Raw genomic sequence first — 23,000 nt, 5'->3', positions numbered from 1 at the left:
AAAGCTCTGTTCATATGCTTATTCTAAAGTCCTTCTATTTTTCAGCAATACCCATTATTTCATCCAAACCGAACAACAAAGTACAATTTCAAATCAGGTGAACCCCATCCTCCTCCTTCCCTTTCGTTTTGATGCAGTATGAAGGGTTAAGTAATTAAGAAATCTATCCAGTCAAAATGGTCCTTGGCAAAGCACCTGGCAAAACACTTGTGAGATTTTAGTTTGGGAAGGGAAAAGTATAAAGCAGGGATAAAGAAAAGTGTATTCCAGTTATCTTGGTCACCAACCTCATTACACTGTACCAAATAACATTCTGGATGATAGTCACATATCATGAGCTCACATATAGGTAACCTATGTTACAAAAACTCAGATGATATTAGATAGAAGGAAAACAATGCAGGAAATTATTTGATGCTTCTTAGAGATTGTCCATATTTTTCCAGTCCCACTCTGATACCCCAAGCTATGGACACAACTACTGCATGGATGAACTTTGTCAATTTACGTTGACTTTCCGTACACTGATTCCTGCTAGCAATATAGTTGTAGAATGATCCTCAGTGTCTTTCAGGCCCGGGAAGAAACAGAGAGTAAAAGCTTCCCTTGGTGTGTTATAAATGCAATTTAGGATCCAGATTAGAAAAAACTCTGCTATAGACTAGGAACAAACTAAGAACTTCTGACTCCTGAGAATTCAGTTTCCATGAGAGGTTTCCCCTACAACACATACACATACTTACACATATTCCAATATCTATTATTTGAACTGAAATGACTACTTCCATCTGTTTAAAAGAGATTTGCCCTTCAGTCAAATGGCAGGTGCCAGGGCAGCAGCTTTCTTTATTTTATTTATTTATTTACTTATTGAATGTCTACACCACCCATCTTATAGCAACATAAGAAAACCTTACAAATACATAAAATGACAGCTTTAAAAACAGTTTAAAACTTGTTAAAACTTTAAAAAATCAGATTAAAATTAAAAGACTAGAAGTATAACAAAGCAGCAGGAGTGCCCTCAGACCACTGGACATATCTAGGCCTTTATATCAGGGATGAAATGCTACTGATTCAGGCCGGTTCACCCAAAACAGTAGTAAAAATGCTACTCGTTCGCCCTAACTTTAAAATGCTTTAAAAGGTTTTTTAAAAGTTCCAACGATGGCACAGCACAGCTGATTGTTGCACAGCTGATCTTCCGAACTTTTTTTTTTTAACTTTTTAAAGCATTTTTTTTTAATTAAAGGTTCAGGCAAAATGCTAAAAAAAAGTTTTTAAAAAAGGTTCCAACGATCAGCTGTGACAATCAGCTGTGCAGGGTGATTGTGGGAAAGTTTTTGTGTGTATGAAGTCCAGCTGCTTTTACATAGTGTGTGTGTCAGTTGTGTAGCTTTTGTGTTATTTTTGTGTAAAGTGTGATAGTTGGTTTTAGAGCTGTCTGTGAGGTTCCTGCTTGTTGCCTGCCCGGTCCATGACCACCAAGCCATGACCACTCAGCCACATGACCACCAAGCCACGGCCACCAAGCCATGCCCACAGAACCAGTAGGGAAATTTTTTGAATTTCACCATTGCTTTATATACTTTTAGATTCCTGTGCTAATAAGCAAAGCCAGGCTTTAATGCTTTTCAAGGAACCAGAAGAATGGAGAGTAACCTCACCTCTGCAAGTAAGATGTACCATAAGGTGAGAGCAGCAGCTGAGAAGGCCTTCTTCCTAGATCCTGCCAGTTGAAACTCCATGCAACTTGACCGCCCTACTTGGCCAGGTTGGATGGGTCAATATAATTGGGATAAAGTGGTTCCTCAGATATCCTATGATGTGAGGAGTATAAAAGTGATGACCAAAATCCTGAATTGGATCTGGAAGAAAACTGCACCCAGTACAACTTGGGAAGCTTCATTCTAAGGAAGCAAAGATTGAAACCCCCACAATATTTGGCCATTACCTGTCAATTAAGTTTGTGAACAGTGTTATCGTTACTTTAGATCTATAAATAGGCTCGGTTTTCTCATGCAAAGGTGTCTAGCCTGGTCTTTTCCAGAAGTGCTGGGACAAGAAATCCCAACCTGGCTGACTGGCATCATTGGCTATTTTGGGAATTAAAGTACCAACCAATCTGGAGAAGAAAGGTTGGGGGGAAACTATCCAAACAAGCTTTCTTACAATGAGTATGCTTAAATGCACTCATTCAGTTTCAAAAGCCAAGCTAACAAGGATTATACATGGGCAACATCAAATCTGAAAGTCTGAAAGTAATTGGATAATACAGCTGAATGAAACTAAAGGTCATTAATTTATCATAAATACAATTATAAGAATTGCCAACAGTCTGAAGTGGCCATATCATAAGCAGAATGTAATTAACTACCATTTAAGCTCATATTTACCCCATTTCTGTTCTCATCTTTATGCTGGAAAAATTATGTATCTCTACAGTCTAAATAGGATGGTTGTATGAAGCCAATTAATCTATTCTTGTTAAAAAGGAAAGCCTCACAGAGAAAAGTATGCTTCCCTGCTATTAATTTAATTATAGCAAGCTACATTTGAGTGCTTATAGCTCACAATATTTAGGGCAGAAATGTAACAAATAAAGAACTATTCAAGGCAAGCTTAACAGCCTACTAAATCTACCTGTTACATGTAAATCAGGAGGGGTCCTAGGGCCATACACAAGCCCAGGTCTCCATTCCTCAGCTCTTGAGGTTCCCTCTGATCAAGATTGCTAAAAACACATAATATAACTTCCCTACACTGTGAAATGGAAAACAGGTGACAGTAAACCCTAAAAAATCATTTTATTATTATTTAAAAAAAATACCTTCTGCCATTGAAAAGACTGTCTTTTCTCACATACATAATGTGACTCCATCCAAATGGATTTATCATTATATGGGATGACTTTCCCAGTAACATAAGACCATCTGCTTAATTGACAAGCTATGTATAATTAATAAATATTATTGATCTTAGAAGGACTGCGAGCTTTTCTGCCTGCAGTAGAGATGGTATTCAGCAGGTTCTGACCAGTTCTAGAGAACCGGTAGCGGAGATTTTGAGTAGTTCAGAAAACTGGTAAATGCCATCTCTGACCGGCCCTGGCCCCATCTATTCTCTGTCTCCCGAGTCCCAGCTGATCAGGAGGGAATGGGGTGGGAATGGAGATTTTACAGTATCCTTACCCTGCTATGCCCACCAAGCCACACCCACCAAGCCATGCCACACCCACCAAGCCACGCCCACAGAATCGGTAATAAAAAAAATTGAATCCCACCACCAGCCTGCAGCCTTAAATTGCTTGAATGTTATGCATAAACTGGTGGAAATGAAGTAGGCTTTTAAAAAAATCACTTTTGTAATTTCAATTTCTTCCACCACCTTGCTGGGGAGAAAATATAAAACAATGTTGTGTATTTCTGCCCTTAGGAACCAATAGCCTACACTTATGTCTACTACGACCTGATCATGCAAATAAATGCTGTATTATCCGATATTAATTTTCTTAAGTGAACACCATTTAAAATTCATTACAAACACAACTGGGACAGAATTTCCATTGCTAAGCAAGGCAGTTTTTAAGTGAATCATGCCTGATGTATAACTTTTTGCTATGGTTTTTAAGTGAATCATGCAGTCATTAAGTGAATCTAGCTTCCCCCATTCATTTTGCTTGACAGAAACCAGCTGGGATGGTAGCACATGGCAAATTCATATATTTGCCTTTCTATGACCTATCAACATGGATAGGTCATTGAACACTGAACCCATTTCCTTTAGAACACAGAACACAACTACAGAAGGTAGAATACTAAAGTTTGCCTCTTTCTCATGGAAAGAAAAATTTCCAAACCAAGAAACCAAAAGGGAGGTAATGGAAATAATCAATTGCTGTAGTAAAACAAAAGATAACTGCAAAAGTGTATTATAAATTATACAATCAATTGAACAGAAAGATTACTCAAAATCCTAATTGGCTGATGCAGAGACCGGTAAAAATGTTCTATTGTATTTCTAGTCCATTATAGCATTGCATCTTTTTAGGATTTCAATTAGCTAGGAAACTGATTTTATTGGTTTTTGTGGTCCTGCTTTGTACCAATTTATATGAATCAATATAAATGAACTGAGTTTATTGTTAGAAGTAGTAATCTGTATGTATGAAAGGTAGATATGCCTACATGTCTATTCCATTTTCCAACTATTCTCCAGAGCAGTGTTTTTCAACCTTTTTTGTGCAAAGGCACACTGAGTGTAATCTGTCCCCACCCGAATGATGAATGTTGTGTTTTACTTTTACTTGCACTGTTTTCATGTTTATTGTTTTATTGTCTTGTATCCCCCTCCCCATAAATTGTAAGCCGCCCTGAGTCCCCTCAGGGAAAAGGGCGGCCTATAAATAATAATAAACATAAGCATAAACTTTTTTCATGAAAAAAATCACGAGGCACACCACCATTAGAAAATGTTAAAAAATTTTAACTCTGTGCCTATATTGACTATATATAAAGTGTTTTTCCCACGGCACACCTTACACTATGTCACGGCACACTAGTGTGCCGCGGCACAGTGGTTGAAAAACACTGCTCCAGAGCATTCATTCTTCAGTTTCTTTCCCATAACAGCTACCCTGTGAAATGGATTGAGTTTTAAAATATTTTCTAGAGGAAAAAAGTGAATACTTTTACAATAATTTTTTCAATGAGTTTGGGGTCTACGTATAAGGCCGTTTGTTAGCTCAAATGCTAATTTGCATTACATATCAATTCTTCTCTATTGTCCCATTCTAGGTTATATTTATTTGATAATAATATACAAATGATAAGAAAGTTAAAGTGTCTTATGCAGAAAACAGAGTTGGACAACACATCCTTTTAAAACAAATATAGTTTTCAGCAACTGCAACAATATTTTTTTAACTTTGAGCTTATAGTGACACCTGCTGGAAGTTTTTATTTAGTAATAAAATGATAATAAAACCACTATACATGATGAATTGTTACATTTGGATAACCAATGTTTATTAATGTGATTATATTTTATTTCACAATATATCTGAATTCATATATCATACTAGAGCAAAAGAAGACAATCCATATTATAGTTCAATAGTTCATTTTCCTATGTGACACACTGAATCACAAGCCAGCCAAACACATTTCACCATAGCGTATTATGTGAGCCCAAGTTAACTGTATGCTAGTTTGTTGTTCAGTGTGTTACTCCAGCCCAGAAAATTGATTGAATTAGGAAAACCATGGGTAAATATGCCTGGAAAATCAGGAACTATATTTTTAGGAAGTTAAGATGTGAGTGGCAAACTTTAACAGCTTTTCAACACTTATTGCTGATGTTCTATTTTTCCCAATTTCATCCCATCCCATGTAATGTAGTGGACAACTTTGAAAAAGCCCTGATTGAATTGTTTAAATCAATATGGTATTTCTCCTCTTACATTAAATTTTCCAGGCTGGTCCTTCTAAGTTATAATAAATTATTCTTACTAGCTCTCCTACCTTTAGCATATTACTTGTTGGTTGATATTAGTTTGTAGCCTGAAAGTCAAAGAACAGGAGAAAAGAAAGTTCAAAGCTCTCAACATTTGCTGCTGCTTTGAGCAAATATGTTTTTCAAGTTCAAGATATTGGCAGTGATGTTCTAGTGCCCATTATGATCACTACTAGTTCTAGGTTTTGGGGGGCTTCTGGGCAGATGTCCCTAGTGCTTCTTATCTTCCTTCATACTATAACATCTTTACTTTCTTCTGGCTTCAAATCCCAAAACATAGGGCAGGTAAATGAGCAGATGGTAGTAGGTCTGCTCTTGTTTAAATAATTTATCACTTGTATTTTTGCTAGATTACCATAATAAGACTCTTGCATCAAGTGTCTCCATAAGAACCAAAGAAATTAGAAGTGTTCAGGCAAAGTATTCTCAATACTACAACAAAACAGATAGGTTAAAAGAAACACAAAATATAATACACTATATTTTAAGCCCACTCCTGATTTAAAAGCATGTTTCTTTGGGTCTCCTGCTTGTTAGGCAATCTCTATGCAGAAAAGATCATTACAAATGTTTTCTGCAAATGATCTCTTGCTGTTTTATTACTATAGAATATAAGCTCAGTTTATAAAACTTTTTAACCTTTCAAAAACATTTTAATGATCATTTTCTAATTTCTGGAATGATTAGTTTCTCTTTACTTATCTCCTCTTAAAGGTGATTCTTCCTCACTTGATTAACAAATAAGGAAATATTTTTGGATAGAGAGAATGAAGGAAGGAAGGTCTGAATTTTAAATGTTTCTAAATGCTGACATATACATTGGACTATTTCAGAGCAATAAACTGAACTGTAGTCAAGTATAGTCACATTGTTTAATCTGTTCTATAAATCTTATAAGCATTCATGGTTTCCAGTAATTTCCTCCACATTGACAATAGGGTTAGTATTAGAAGTGTCACTATTAATATTCCGTTACAGCTCAAGTTTTGTTTATATAATTTTATCATTCACACCTGTCACTGTAGGTTGCCTCTTTCTTCAGCAAGAATAAGTTGGAGGAACAGTATCTACAATATCTTAAAAAGCAGCATCCATTTCCTATTGCTAACAAGGGCCATGAAAAGTCCGAATGTAGAGGAAGAATGTTATCAACAAAATATATTCCCAAATGGCTACATCTAAACAGTGTACTAATTGAGTGTGTTGTTTTGTTTTTACTGTAGTTTTCAAGGGATATATATGATAGCCCATGCTTGCACAGTACTCTTCATCCAGCAGTCCTCTTCAGTATATAATTTACTCACTCCCATGCACTGTCAGGACATGAAACAATACAATGATATAGAAAACTCTTCCCTCCCTCCCTCCCTTCTTTTCTTCCTTCATGTTTTTTTCCTTCTTTTTCTTCCTTGCATGAGCAAAATAATCTAAACTAAAATTTGCAGTGGACAGCTGCCAATGTTGGAGATATCTGCTTTTGCTTATTTGTACACATATTCCCAGTGTAGTTGCAAGAGTTTTAAAATATATTAAACTAGTTAAACCTTCTGGACTGACTAAACTCCCTAAAGTTTAATAATCTGGATTCAATGATAGGGTCTCTTATTCACAGGACACACCATCTGGCTCTTTCATAAACTAGTTAAAACCTGCTTATGTTGTGTTTCAACCCTGGAATTCAACATTCAAGAGATATTACATTATATAGGAGATGCATGAAAGCAACATTGTGAGAGGAGGGTTGTGTTGATCTCTGAAATGTGGACTTGCTAGATGCAGCCAATGAGCTACCAAGTGAAATGAAAAGCTGGCTGGCTGGGCCTAGCCCTGATCCAGAAGGGCTTTTCCCATTTGAGTTTTAGGAGGGGCATTCTTCACATTCTTAGAGTTTCTATCATTCCTTCTGATGCCAAACTATTGTTCTAAGGGAACAGCATTTAAAAATTAGTCCTGCCTGAGCTAGAAAACTCTATTTGTGCACTTAGGAAGCTCTCAGTTTCAGCAATTTAGTAGGATTGGTGTTAGGGGAGAGAACTGGGAATGGATGGGGGCTCTCTCCAAATTCTGCAATTAAGACAGCAGTCTGACTCACATCTGCTGAATGTGAAGACTCTTTGTTTTCCAGGTAACCAGGGGATCCTGGATTGAGCTCCTGAGAAGCAGAAGGAAGTGAGGCCAAGGTTATTTCTGTATCTGATCAATTTCACTGTCTGGGAGAGGAAGTTGCTCCACTACCTTCTCCAGAAGGGGCATGGAGTGGCCGTGTGAAACAGAAAAGGAGGAGGCAGAAGTTATCAAGAAGTTTTATAGCTCACCGCTTCCCCGCTGGGAAATCTAAGGAAAGACTTTGCTTTAGGCACTTCGATTCGCCTCAATTGATCGGGTGGGAAAACCAATTTTCTCCTTCCACAAACGCTTTAAATTCTGAGGCGGTGTGCCATTCTTTCTTTTCAGCGCTGAGGTTTAGGAAGGAAAAACGTCCTCGAAATGACACAAATCGCTTCTTTAACCAGCGTCCCCGTTGCAACTGAATGAGACCGAGTTGTTAGAGGACGGCGGACCTCTATCAGACCTATCCAGAGCCTCCCGGATGTTTTGGACTACCAATACCATCGGCCAGGTCTTGGCGGAAAGCAAAGGGGTGGTAGCTCAGCACATTGTGAGGGCATCGGGTTAGTGAAGGCCACTCTGTCTTTTTTTTTCTTCCGACAAACACTCTTGTTTATTCCTGTACTAATTTTCCCAGAGGGACACCTAAGCAGGAAACCATCGCTCCCTCTCCCGCCCCTTTCTTCAGGCTTGTTTTCCCACTCTGTGTTGTAGCAGATGTTTATTGCTTCACATGTCAACTAACCCAGCTAGCATTTATACACTCACATGCCTGCGGGGTGTTTCCACCAGCCGAAGTGATTCATAGGATCGGGCATTGGAGGGGGGAGGGAGGGGAGAACGAGCCAATCGCCAGTTCAATTGATCGACTTTTCGGGAACTGTCCGTGGTGCTGAACCACGGAAAGGCAGCAAGTGACGCTTCCTCCGTAAAGGGCGGTCTCTCGAGTTCCCAAAGCCTTCAATTCGCCACGTTTCTAGCCAACCTTTTCGCTTTCGGGCAGCAAAAATACGGAATACGGGAAAGGACTCGAGAAGTTTGGTAACTGGGGAAAAAAACGGGGCAGGGTTTTGAGCGGGCAGGGCTTTGAGCGGGAAGAACCGGGGAATAAATCCGTCGCGAGTGTGCAAGTGATAGTGCCGTCCGAGGTGAGCAAGGCAAGGATTCCCACCTGGCTTCGGAGATCGAAGGGAAAGCTGTAAGTACTTCAAGCACCACCGTAGAACGGGTTGAGGAAACCTGTCGGAATGGCCTTCACGCCTTTGGTCTTGGCGTGAAAATACGCTGGGACACAACGTATGAGTCTGAGTTTTCCAGTTGGGAATGCAAAGGCTTCCACTCCTAGATTCAATGTCACAGTTCTTGATGAGACTCAGAAAGAAACCCATTGGATGCGACAAGCCACGCGGGAAGAAAGAACAGCGTGTTCAGTCAGAAGGTCTCTCTCCTTAGAAAGCTGGGGAAAGCAGGGGAAGTAGTTTTGTCAGGTTAACGTTTGCGATTGTTCTGGTTTTCTTAGGAAACTTGGAGAGGGCAAGGGGGCAGAGGAGAATTTAGCAGATGACATTGCCAATTCCAAAAGGACGTTAATCTGGAAAAAATGCCAAGCAAGGTCCGCATCAAAAAACTTCATATGTTTCAGTCGGAACGGAGGAAGAGCGAGCATAGGTTGGAAAAGAATTGTACAATATGAACGGGGTGGGGGTTGTATTTGTACATAAGAAATATCTGAAGAAGGTTGATAGGTGGATGAGAACATGTTGCTCTTGTTCTTGTCTTCCAAGCCAAAAAGCCCTGCGGCAATAGATTAGGTCTAGCAGACACGCCATTAGGGAAGAATCCGCGTGCTTAGCCATGTAAGAAATTTTGCTTTCAAAACTAAGAGAAGTCTTGATTTCTGCTTGTCAGTGAGCTCTGTTCCCGCTGAATCTCGGTGTACGGTACTTAATTCGTTTTTTCATTGGTGACAATTACAGCAATCCTTTTTTAAAAACAAATGGGGAACATATACTATTTTTAAAGAGGCAAAAAAGTAAACGAATGGAAAGTATAACACGCGCCTTCAGTCAGCCAAATCTTTCGCAGGTTAACGCCAGAGGGCGCAATTTCGAACTAGCGAGAAGACCAGGAAGGATGCTACAAGTAATTCAAAAAGTTAACAAGCTTTCTATTGCTGGCCTAAAAGCCTAAAATATTTTTGAAACTAGCTTCAACGAAGGATAATAAAATAGAATAAATATTTTTCCCCGGTAGATAGGATGAGCCCATCAACATATGCATAACTCCGCCAAAATAAAAAAGAGGGTCCTGGCTGGTTGATTTCATAAATCCCCATAGGACTTACCCTCTTCTTGAAGAGATGGAGCCTTTCTTCTTTAACAAAATCAGCTTACTTCCTCTCCATTTCTCAGCTTTGCAAGCTGGCTGAGATGATGGCTGTTGTGGGCAAAGACTTTAAAAAAGGGGGGTTCTGTGGGATGGATAAGTGATAGTAATGTCTGCATGAAATTACAGTTCAGAAAGGTTCTTTTTAAACATCTCATAAAGGCTTAGAAGATTTTAGACTGCTTTTAGTAACTGAATAATTCTAATTTTCAGTGCTAGTCCTGTTTTAATGTTCTACATAGCTATCTGCTTAGGGGAGAAGGATTATTTGGATTGGGGAAAATGAGTGTTTGGGGAAATTATTTTCTAAGCTCCTTTGAAGATGATCCTTTTGATCCTAAGATGCAGAAAAATGTTTTTTTATATTAAAAAAGGACTCTCAGAAATACTTAAACTTAGACCAGTGTGTGCTTTAAAAAGTCAACATATGCTTGCATATAATACATAAACACATTTGTGGCTAGATTAACTTTTTAAAAGTCTCATGACTTTTATTGTTTTATCTATATATTAAATACAAGGAGAAATAAAAATAGGAATTGTATACACAATATTGTGAAATTACAGCTTACAATTCTTTAGCAGGTGTTGGCCTTTGTACATATCAAGTTCTTCCTGAGAACCTACAGTGTTATAATGTATTGGTCTTATATGTGCAGATTCAATCAGGATGGCATTTGTAACTGACAGATGAAAATTTTGTTAATACTCAGATTTTCTAAAGACTGTCCAAGATTTTTTTTATATGGCACGCACTATATCAATAACCATAATGGCCAGTTTGTGACATTGTTTTATCATTGCTGTAGTTGGTTGCCCAGCAGCCACATTTTAGACTGTATTTAGCACATCTGTCCACCTATTGAATCTTTTTCAAGGACCTTGGATAGCCAGACATTATTTTTAATAATATTAAAGGTACCGTTGCAGGATGTAAACTGTTCCAAGTAAAGTGATTTTGTGAATGCTGACGGTGTTTAAGTTGTGTCTCAAAGGTTTTGGAATTGTACCCAAGGAGCCTATTACTAGGCTCCCAACTGCCACAGTTGTTTACTTCTATTTGCAAGTCTTTATATATTTTTTATTTTCTCGAGTTCTTTCTCTTCTGCTGTCTCCAGGTATTGTTATGTCTATTATTCAGACTTTCTTTGGCTTTCCTATTAGTAGCACACAGGGTACAATGAAATAAAAATACTTCCCATTGTCTATTCAACATTTGGTATTCTGTCACATAATTGAGTTAGGCTCTATTGACAAAAAATCATGAATCTGAAACCACCTTCTGTGACTAGCAAATTTTATTATAAGGCATAAGCTATGCTTTTTAATAAAATGTGTTAGTTGGGAAAAGGGCCATCGGACTCCTCCTGACACCCTGTCACCAGAAACTTGCAAAAAGGTTAAAGTTGCATATTGATTTCCTCTTGCCTTTTAATATCAAGATCTCGTCCTTTGTTATATACCAAATTCAAAGCAAAGAATCTTGAGACTCAATCATTTGACCAGTCAATATTGGGGAACTTAAGCAACAAAAAAGATAATAATACAACATGGTATACTATGAGATAGCTTGATTTTCTTTTGGACATTTTTTTGTAATTTATTATGCACATCATAAATTATCAGGTGGACATTGCAGACATCTGAATTTTGCTCCATAGTGAAAATATTGCAACTTAGTAGGAATGAATGCATAAATGAACATGGCAGATTCTAAAGCTTATATTGTTGTGGCCTGCCAGTAGCCAGCGGAGCTGGCAGATTTGGACAGTAAGGTGGTTTGGGACGAACATGTGTCATTCCTGGAGTCTGGGGTAAGCTCTGATGAGTGCTCTGCATTGGAGGCAGAGATGGGATCAGGGCCATCTGACAGTTATTAGCTGCCTTTGAAGTCAGACATCACTTGGCTTCATACTGCTGGGGAAGCCTAGTTCAGAAGAAATATTCATTCTTTCAGCCAAAACGGATAACCCATATTTGGGTTTCTGATGCATGTTATTACATTTCTTATTGCTGTTGGCCATTATTAAAAATACCACCTTTGCTGTTAGGTGTACCAGATGTATGGCTCCTAGAGCTGTAGAATATAAGGGTGCTGTGTAGCTATTTCTGTTTTTCCCTCCTCAATGGTTTTTTCCTAGTCAGAAAACATGATTACAAGTGACAGAAAGTGTTATCTGTTTACTTCTACAAAAAAGCCAGGGCATTTACATGATGCCTTCTTTTTCAATATATTTCAAGGATGTGAAAAAGCACAGGGAGGAAAAAGCATTCTAAAATGGAAAAACCAATAACGTGAATCCTTAAAGCATTGAATAGGTTTTGTATTTCTGGAATGAAGTATAGTATTTTGAACCTGTCTTTCCTAAATAGGAATGCAAGATCAGTTTTGGTATAATTTAGGAACAAAAGTAAGCTGGAATAAAGCAGTATGGAACAATATACCATCTGCTTTATTATAGCTTTCATTTGTTATGCAAGCCAAAGAACTTTTGGAAATAATGACTAGGTTAATCTTCTTGTCAATCCTGAAAATATGCTTTTCAGATTCAACAAGCCCTGTTCCTGTCTCATTCACAGGATTTTTGCTGAACAACAAAGCAGCTGTCAGGGACATGAGGAAGCCTATAGTGTTCCATTTGTTAAGACATAGATCTGTTTGAATTTTGAACAGCAGTTAGAAAAAAAAAACATTGGTTGCCATTGCCACATGACAGCTATCAACAACCCAGCATACAACTTTTTCTGTCATGTTTAATCTATTTCCTAATATTCTTATTTTGCAGCTTATGGGATCAGAGCAGGTAGAAATGCGCAAAAGGCAGACCTCTGCATCTCAGGAGATACCAAGCTCTCTACTTGCCCAATCTGGGATAGAGACTCAAGGCTCCAATCCCTGCTGCTTCTGCTGGTGCTGCTGTTGCAGTTGCTCCTGGTATGTGTTTAAAATATATTCAATTCAGCCAGAGAGAAGAGGACAGCTAGTTTCCATAGGAACATAGACATATGTCTCTTGGGTAATCAGATAAGCAGGAAAGGAAGATACCTAGAGTAAGCTAGGCAATAACTGTGTGGAGATGAAAACAAAATCATGCTGTTTGCGGAGTTGCACAAAGATGCAAGATTGATGCTATTCACACATTATGTGTTTCTCATTTAATTTTACAAACAGGATAACTTCATTGACAAATACACTCTAGATGTATAAAGTTGGAAATGGTTTAAATAGCCAAATGGACCAATAATCTGATTCAGGGTTAAATCAGATTATTAATAAAATGTGAATTGCACTGCTTAGTACTCCACTTTGTTTTTGCTTTATTTTCTTTAAGCTACTGAACTCAGGAAGTGAGAGAATTGGAAGCCTAGCCTTTCATCCCTCCAATTATTGGGATAAATATAAATGTCTATGCAATGTGTATAGGGTTAAGGTTAGGTTTAGTTGGCAGTCAACAGAATTAGTCTGCAATATTGTATTATAACCACTGTGCCACTATGCATTTAATTAATGGCCATATGTAGCTGTTATATCATGAATGATAGTTCTTCAGTACAGAAGCAATTCAAAAGATCTTGAAATATTTGATCCATAGTAGATAAAATTCTACATAACAAATTTCTGCATAAAACTCATTTTTATTTCATATACATCATTATTCTAGTTTATACTAGTTTTAAAATAGATGTACAGTTACAATTATGGAAACAATTTCTCAGTTAAGTATTAAAAATTCTTTGTAAATCATCAATTAAGTGTGATGCCAAAAAAAAGTTCTACCACTTTTAATGGCCTAGAATCTGACCAAAACTAGAATAATCTCACAACATGGTTTATTTCTTTGGAATAACTATTTTGGGAACAAAGAAAGATGTGAAACAAGCTACAAAATAATGTTCTATTTATATCCCAAGTTTACAAAAAAACATTTCTTCCAATAATCTGAATTGGAAAGAAAAAATGAATAGTAATAAAAATAGTAACCTTAAGTATAAAATCATCAATATTTGAAGCAGAGAAACTGAGAAGAGACAACCAATTAATCTTTTGTGAGGCCTCATTTCAACAACAATTTAGCATCAATAATACTTTTAATATGAAATTATAAAAAAGCTTACAAATATAATAAATCTTCCAGGTAAGAAATATCAATGCTCAAACAGCACACCCATTGGCCTGTGGGGCATGACAATTTTATTTATCTGGAAAAAGAATAATGTCTTCTCATATAGTTTTGTCAGGGATTTTAGGCTGAGTTATTCTCAATCATTGTTAATCCAGATAATCTTGCTATAGAAATTTACTAAATTCATTTGCATTCCACCTTTAAATATGGTTTTGTATGTGTATGTGTGTGTGTACACACCATGTTTTTAAAAAGCTGAATGTACATTTAATGATATAGTTCATGATAAAGCACAATTAAATATAGCTAGGAAAAACTTATCTTGGAGATAAATGTGGCAGGCAGTAAGGAATTTTTCAATGTCATATTGACCTTCTAGGAAAAATGGAAGATGCATGGTATGTTTCAACCAAGATATGAAAATCTACTTCAAGTCCTCTTTCAGTTATGGAGGTTTACAGAGTGATTTGGGGACAGTTACTAAATTTTGCCCCCACCTATTCACCTTATGCTGTTCTTGAAGAAAAAATGTAAGAGGAAATGCTGTCTATGCTGCTTTGAGCTCTTGAATGGAAAGAGAGATACAAATGGGGCAAATAATAGTATTTGAAAATCCCAATACAGATAACTGCACTCAAAACAAAAGCAAACAAGGAAGAGGTAACATCTAATGATGTTTGTTCTCATTTACCATTCCAAAACGCATTCACCGGGTAGGTAGATAACATACGCATGTAGATCCCCACAAAAGAGCTTAACTCCCATCTCTTGGGGGAAGTCTTCCATTAAATTATTTACTATTTATTAAATTTATATGCTGCCCATCTCACTGGGGCGCAGGAGTTCATGGCTTCCATGACAACCATGGACTTGACCCAGGTAATTCAAGGTCCGACTCATACAGCGGGACACACTCTTGACCTTGTGTTTCTCTCGGGGCAGTGGAGATGTGATCTGGAATTAAAGGGCATAAATACCTTGCCCTTGTCATGGTCAGATCACTTCCTACTGAGGCTTGACTTTCTGAAACTACTACCCCACTGTGACCAGGGGGGCTTTTGCCCAGGTTCGCCTGATGCACCAGTTGCGGCCCTACCTGGACCGGGAGGCATTTCAAATGGTCACTCATGCTCTCGACACCTCTAGGCTTGATTACTGTAATGCGCTTTACTTGGGGCTGCCCCTGAAGTGTTCGGAGACTACAATTGGTCCAGAATGCGGCCGCACGAGCGATATCGGGTGTACCTAGGTACACCCATGTCACACCTATCCTCCGCGAGCTGCACTGGCTTCCCATCGGTCTCCGAATGCGATTCAAGGTGCTGGTCATTACCTTTAAAGCCCTACATGGCTTGGGACCTGGATATCTACGGGACCGCCTCCTGCCACATACCTCCCAACGACCTATAAGATCTCACAGATTGGGCCTCCTTCGGGTACCGTCGACCGGGCAATGCCGGTTGGTGACTACTCCGGGGAGGTCTTTCTCTGTAGCTGCCCCAGCCCTGTGGAATGATCTTCCCGCAGAGATCTGGACCCTTCCCACTCTCTCGGCCTTCCATAAAGCCACTAAAACCTGGCTGTTCCGGCAGGCCTGGGGCTGTTGTCCCCAAAATACGGTCCAGCCCCACTTAGAACGGAGTGCATGGTGTGTTTTTAAATCTAGCTTTTCTTTTCTTCTCTTCTTTTTCATTTATTTGTATTGTTAGCCGCCCGGAGTCCTACGGGATTGGGCGGCATACAAATGTTATTAAACTTTAAACTAAACTGTTGAAGCAACCCAAAATGTATTCTACAATTAAACAATCTAGCCTGCTTTCTAGACACACATACTGAGACAACCTGTCTCATTACTGCTTCTCCAGATTCATCTGTGCCATCTCTTAGAACTATCTTGCTTTAAAAAAAAAAACTTGGCCAACCACTCCAGTAATTGCTCCTAAGTCTATTATCTGCCCTGCTCTGGTGCTTTCTTATTTTCTATTTTTTTCCTCCATAACAGCCCTTCCTTGACTGGTGGAATGCCTTTTCAATTTAGGTATTTATTGATTTTTGTGGTCCTTTAAATTCTCGAGAAAATGTTTCTACATTTTTTATTCCATTCATCTGTATTTGTGGATGGATTCAAGAGTGTCTCAGATGATATCCATCAGGTTACATTTGAAGTAAGCGTCATAACTAAGGTTATATTATAGGAAAACAACCTTTATCCAACGATTAAGTGTATAAAATACCCATTAGATTCTCACTTGCAACACGACTGCTTTGAATTTCCTAATTGAATTATTTGAAAGAAAAAAAGAGAAAGGAATCTGAATGGATGAACATTGAAAGACATGCCCAGCATCACATGCTATTTTCTTGACTTAAATCCATTACAACTTTGAAAAACTAAATATATTAAGATCATTAAAGGTAAAGGTTTCCCTGTCCAGTCATGTCTGATCCTATCTCCAAGCCAGTGTTCTCTGAAGATTTGTGGCCAGCATTGCTATATACCATAGATGCATGGAACAGTTACCTTCCCACCAAAGTGGTACCTATTAATCTACTCACATTTGCATGCTTTCAAATTCCTGGGTGGGCAGGAACTGAGGCAGGAACAGCAGCTTACCATGTTGCTTGGTGCTCAGATCTTGAACCCAAGTTGTCAGCTTTCCATCTGATAAGCTCAGTGTCTTAAACTGCTGAGCCATCACACCCGATTAAGATTATTTCTCCCAGCAAAATCAGATTTCTCCCCATTTTAAAAAAAATATAATAGTCCAGTTAGAGATTTTTGACATTGCAACTCTTTCTATCCTGAACTTTGAGAACAAGGTGTCAGAGACTGCAAAAAAAAAAGTATTGTAGAGAAAAGGAAATTAATACTATAAAGATACTGTGTATTTACAGTACATGACCTGGTATTGCAAGATAGGAAGAAATAGACAGCCAAGACTGCAATTGGGTAACACTTACCACAGAGTATATCCCATTGAAAATTTATCCAATTCTAAAGCAAATATAACGTTTCTTCCAAAGCAAGGTAGAACAGTTCTTTCCAATGCAAAAGCTTCTCTGTAGATTTACATGAGTTCAAACTAGGAAGCATATGAAAGATTCTGATAAAATTATAAAAAAGGGTCCTTCTTGACGTAAGAACAAATGACAAGAAGAGAATGTGCATTAATGACCTTGAGTGGTTGGACATCTGAACATTAAAGTGCTAATTTGTTTTCAGATAAATCTCTCAGAGTAATATTTTACCATTCTTGCCGTCTTTCATACTACAGAAATCACATTTGCTAAAAATATTTTCTCTTCTGCCCCATATTTTTAAACTAAAGCACAGACAGCCAAAATAGTATATGAACCAATATTTTTCTAAGAGATTAAAAATGAGATGCCTTATCATTCAACACATCATGTTTAGGAGAAATTAAATGGTATCTTAGTGGAATTCTTATACTGGGGGAATTAGATTGTAACCTATATTTAGGTATCAACCCTAATGGTAAATTTAAAAATCTCAACAAATTGTTTATTTCAGTTTCACCAAACTCTTGTTTTATTACAGTCTTACTGTTAGGAATCAAGATGAAAGTACAAGGGCATCAGCACCTGAAATTGGATCAGAAATGGTTCCATACATTGAACAAGGGTACGGATTAACTGTTAAAGTCATTGTACTGCATTTAAAGCACTCGTATTTCTTAGATAGCAAGGTCATGCATTTTGGGAGTGATAGAAGTTGTAGTTCTACATATTTAGATGATATCACATTGGATAAAGTTATTACCATTCTCATACCAGTTTAACATATTTTGGTTATCATGAGATCACTGTCATGCAATGCACTCACCTATAAACTGAATCTCGTTAAAATGTGCTATGAAAATATATGAAACATTAATGCAAGAATTTGTTTTTCCATTTTAACACTTTACTTTATGAAAACATGAAAAAACTTCCTCTCTGTTGCTTTTGTTCCTTAATACTGCAGCTACAGAATAGCATATAAGAAAGAACAGGAAAGTACTGGTTATACTTGAGTTTATGGTAGATAATTGTACTGGTCAGTTCAGTACTAAACATACTACAATAAGATAAAGAGATAGAAAAAATACTGACAGTATTTTATTGACAGAGTATTAATAAGTTATCATTCATCACCTTGTGTGTTTTTTGCATTTTTTAACTGTTGTAAATTGCTTCGAATTTCAGATTTATCGATGCATAAAACCTCCTAAATTCCACATTTTCCTCCCATACTGTGGTAACCATGTTTATTATTTTTAATTTATTTATAGCTCAACACCATCTTTGGAAGAAGCAAGTGCTTGGAGGCATTCCTTTGACAAACTGATGGCAACACCTTCAGGTCGAAATGCTTTCAGAGAATTCCTTCGGTCAGAATACAGTGAAGAAAACATGCTTTTCTGGCTGGCCTGTGAGGACTTAAAACAGGAAACCAGCAAGAATGTAATTGATGAAAAAGTCAGGCGAATATATGAGGATTATGTTTCCATTCTTTCTCCGAGAGAGGTTTGTTCCATTTTGTAATACCCTTGGTTTTAAATGGAATCAACCAAAGAAATATAATGAACTAAGCTGTCCAAGCTGTCCTTGTTCAGATGGCATATTTTAAAGATTAAGACTATTACACGATTTTTAAGATTTTTAAAGTTTGATAGTTTTAAGTGATTTATTTTATAACATTTAAACATTTATTCTTGTGAGGTGATTTGCAGGGATGGTCTTGGGCTAAAAACTACAATACTAAAATGTTAAAACTTAGAATATATTTGTTCTAATAGAAAAGAATAAATTATCTTTAAGCATACCACTGAGGATGATAGGGATAAGTGCATAAGTAGGAGACAGTTATAAAATTTTAACTTATCTTTCTAGAAGACTAACATGGCTCAATCTCATAGGATGTTTCAAAAAATTTAATTTTTCATTCTTTCCCCATTGCTAATGAAGTCCAGCAACATAGTACACTTATATATGGACAGATTTATTAAAATCTAACCTTGTTACAATTATACAATGTCTTAGAATACCTTTTAGGTATTGATAAATATTTGTTGTGTAATATTCCATTAATCAATTACCACTTTGTAAATTCATAAAATAGATTTTAATACAAAGTTTTTAAAAAACAAGTATGTGTACTTCATGAAGGGACTGCATTTGTTAAAGCTCTTTGAATGTAATATTTGATTTGTGATGGAAAATTGTGTTAATCTCTGATGGAGATTTAGATGCCTTAGTATAATGGATTCCAAAATATCCACATCTGTATTAAATCCATCCTAAATATCCTTCAAATACTAACCATTGGAAGAAAACTTTTTGTTTGTCTTTCTTCAAGCAAAAACAAAAGTTGTGGATTTTATAATAAAGACTAGATGAAAGTAAAACATTGTCAAATGTTTTAGTGATAATAGTTATTCAAAAAAAAGGTCTACACAATTTTCAGATCCAATGTGAAACTATAAAATTGTCTCCATTGTTAGCAACAGAACTGAGGAAAGATATTATTGAACAGTTTAATAAATTTATTTATTAACAGGTCAGTCTGGACTCCAGAGCAAGAGGAATTATTAACCGGAACATAATGGAACCATCGATACATACTTTTGATGAAGCACAATTCCAAGTTTATATGTTGATGCTCAGAGATTCCTACCCTCGGTTTGTGAACTCTGCTATTTACAAAGAATTAGTTTTGGCACATTTTCAAACAACTGCTAAATCATAGAATTTAAATTTATTCTGCATCTAACTACCTACTTACACAAATAAAACTTTGGCTTACCATCCATGAATATGGGTTTTAGAATCAACAAGCTGATTACCGGTACATAACAGTAATTCAGTAAGAAGTGCATCTTAATACAATTATAACAGTGTTCCAAAGTTTACAAATTCTAAAACTTCACATTATTTCCTGAATTTTAAATAGTTCTGCCTAAATCATATGGATTATATGGCTGATGGAAGATATATAGAAAAAAATGTTAACAGCAGGAACATGCACTATAGTAAAATTCTGAAATGTATACACAGCTTTTAAATAACAATTCTATGATCTATCTGGAGTGCTTCACTATCCAGATGTCCTATCGGTGAGAGACTGGAAGTCTGGGGTCAGCATTCTTTCCAGTGTTTTTCTTATTTTACAAATGAATTATTATACTTGATCCAATTTTCCCCCTGCATCAGGGATATGGCAAAAGATAAGAGAAGTACTTGATCAAACAGGTGTCATTTCTTTCCATTCTGCTCATTGTATAACCCATACTATGCCTCTTATAAGATCTTTTGAATATTAAAGCAATTCACATAAGAGCTGTTGCAAAGCTGTGAGGAAAAATCTGATATTGAACCTTCAGAGCCTTACCACTGATCTTGGACAACATAATCCAAGAAATCTTGTAGCTGTTAAGGTTCTGACTATAGGGATTTCTGATTTTAGCCAAACCTAATTAAAACTTAGATATAATAAAACATTTTAAGTTTAATTTGTACAACAGTAATGTTTGTTTACTGAAAGCGTACCAAAATTGGAATGTTTGACCAAGCCGAGGATTTCTATGAATTCTGAAACTTTTTCTCAGTAAGTTACTTGAAGTGATTACTTTGCACTGTAGAAGCAAATACTTGCTTTGATATTGAAATGTTTACATGATAATCCAAAAGATGCTTTTTTCAAAAGCAACTGGACTGTTTTTTCCTTGGACACAGTTCTTTTCATCCAAGAAGCTTCAGAACTGAAGAAGTCCAGTTGTCTTTTGAAAAAAGCCTTTGGGAAAACCATGACCTGCCTGACTAAGAATCTCCATAGACATATTCACATGATAATTTCTTCATGCGTATGACAACTGGCATTGAGTTCTTGAAATAATTCTAAAACTGATTTCCCTCATTTTTCTCTCTACCAACAAAATGTTCAGCTTAGGCATTGTTTTTAGAATTCAGAATAATCCACTCCTCTAAGGAAAAAATAATTTTACTTACAAACTTAATGACAGGAGTAGCATTTCTTCATGAGTAGCATGAAAGCATTTCAAAGTTAACAACAAAACAAAGCAAAGCAAAATGCACAAACAAAAAAGTCACTGAAGAGAGATGTCACCCATAAAATGTTATTACTAAATCCACAGAATGATTTTTTGTTAATATTTCTAGAAAAAAAAATAGAAAACACATGAAAACTTGACAATCACTGCTCTAAATTAAGCATCCAGTATGTATCTCAGCTACTTTCATTATGTAAATGGGAATCATAGTTTTAAATATTCATAAACTGGGAATCCAGTTTAATCTAAGAATATCAATTTGTTAACTATAGAACTTGTTAAAATCTTGCTTTCCAATTGATTTTGGGGGAACTCTGAATAATTATTCTACCACTTAAACTAGGAAACAGCCTAGGCTTTTAAAGAATGTACACATTATGAAAACTAATAGCTCTGAACATCTTTAATAAAAATAGATTTACATTTCTTTCTTTCATAATTACTTCCTGCTATTAAAGAGTTCATAGAATTGGTATTAATCTTGCTTTACATTTTTACCCAAATACCAAAATAGAACTGTGATTTGTTCAGAAATATGTATTACTTTCACCAGCAATACTAGAATACATGTTCAGTTTTAAGAATTGACTCATTAAATTACCTCATGTGCTGTTGACCATGGAATAAGAATCGGAAAGACCGTTGGCTTACCTGAACGGTCGTTCTCAGGGCGCTGCGAGGAGAGTCCAAGCGAGGGGTTAACATAGCCTATCTGCCCTTGGACTGAGTAGTTTTTCTTGACCACGCCTCCCTTTGCCTTTCCATGTTCAGTTTAAAAACGAAAGGACAAATATAAGGTAAGAGTTCACAGTCAATAATGCAGTCACAGATTGTAAGAACCCCCCACCCCCGGGTGGGTTTGGACTCTCCTTGCAGCGCCCTGAGAACGACCGTTCAGGTAAGCCAACGGTCTTTCTCCAGTGCGCTGCTTGGAGAGTACAAGCGTGTCCAGAATAGATGCCTGGGTCACCCAGGCTGCTGACGCTGCTGCACTTCTAGTAGAGTGTGCGGTGATCTTGCATGGGGCCATCTTGCCCTGATGCTCATACGCCAGCTTAATGCAAGCGCGCAGCCAACGACCTACGGTGTGAGATGAGACCTTGCGGCCAAGAGACCCAGGAAGGAAAAAGATGAAGAGCGCCTCTGAACGACGGAATTCCTTAGTCCTTTTTACATAAATGCGGACGGCACGACTCACGTCCAACTTATGTCATTCACGCTCTCTAGGGTGTGAAGGTTTAGGACAAAAGTTAGGCAATATAATCTCTTGAGATCTATGGAACAGAGAGTTAATTTTAGGGGTAAATGAAGGATCGCATCTCAATATAACCCTGTCAGTGTGGATCACGCACAAGTCCTCCCTGACTGAGAGAGCCGCCAGTTCGGACATCCTGCGTGCAGAAGTGATAGCCACCAGAGTCTTGATGGTCAGGTGGTGTAGACTAGACATGCGCAGAGGCTCAAACGCGGGACCCGTCAGAGCCCTTAAGACAAATGGGAGGTCCCAGGCTGGGTAACGGTGGACCGTCGGGGGACTGATGTTTGCTGCGCCCTTCAGAAAGCTCTTAATTTGAGGGTGCTGGCTCAGAGAACGAGACGAGTCCCTGGCCAGGATGGTTGACAGTGCTGCAACCTGACACCTGAGTGTACTGGGCACCAGACCTTTATCTAGCCCCTCCTGCAGGAAGTCCAGGGTCTGAGGGACTGAAGCTGAAAAGTCAACAATGTCTCTAGCCTTGCATCACACTGAGAAGGAGGCCCAGGTCACATCGTATATTCTGGTAGTGGAAGGTCTTCT

General features: G+C 37.4%; 1 protein-coding gene across 1 annotated transcript; it reads left to right on the top strand.

The window, feature by feature from the left end:
* Nucleotides 1–8,665: 8,665 nt before the first annotated feature.
* RGS20 (regulator of G protein signaling 20) lies at nucleotides 8,666–21,627 on the top strand. The gene is made up of 5 exons (XM_014060065.2): nucleotides 8,666–8,821; nucleotides 12,795–12,943; nucleotides 17,692–17,775; nucleotides 18,425–18,659; nucleotides 19,693–21,627. Exons 2-5 carry the CDS (start codon nucleotides 12,798–12,800, stop codon nucleotides 19,879–19,881), a joined length of 654 nt encoding a protein of 217 aa, XP_013915540.1. The 5' UTR covers nucleotides 8,666–8,821; nucleotides 12,795–12,797; the 3' UTR covers nucleotides 19,882–21,627.
* The last annotated feature ends 1,373 nt before the right edge of the window (nucleotides 21,628–23,000 follow it).

Source organism: Thamnophis sirtalis, unplaced genomic scaffold (genome assembly GCF_051295495.1).
Source record: "Thamnophis sirtalis isolate CommonGarterSnake01/CBP01778 unplaced genomic scaffold, rThaSir2_p1.2 scaffold_2, whole genome shotgun sequence".
Taxonomy (NCBI): domain Eukaryota; kingdom Metazoa; phylum Chordata; class Lepidosauria; order Squamata; family Natricidae; genus Thamnophis; species Thamnophis sirtalis.
This window is presented reverse-complemented; position numbering and strand designations above follow the sequence as displayed.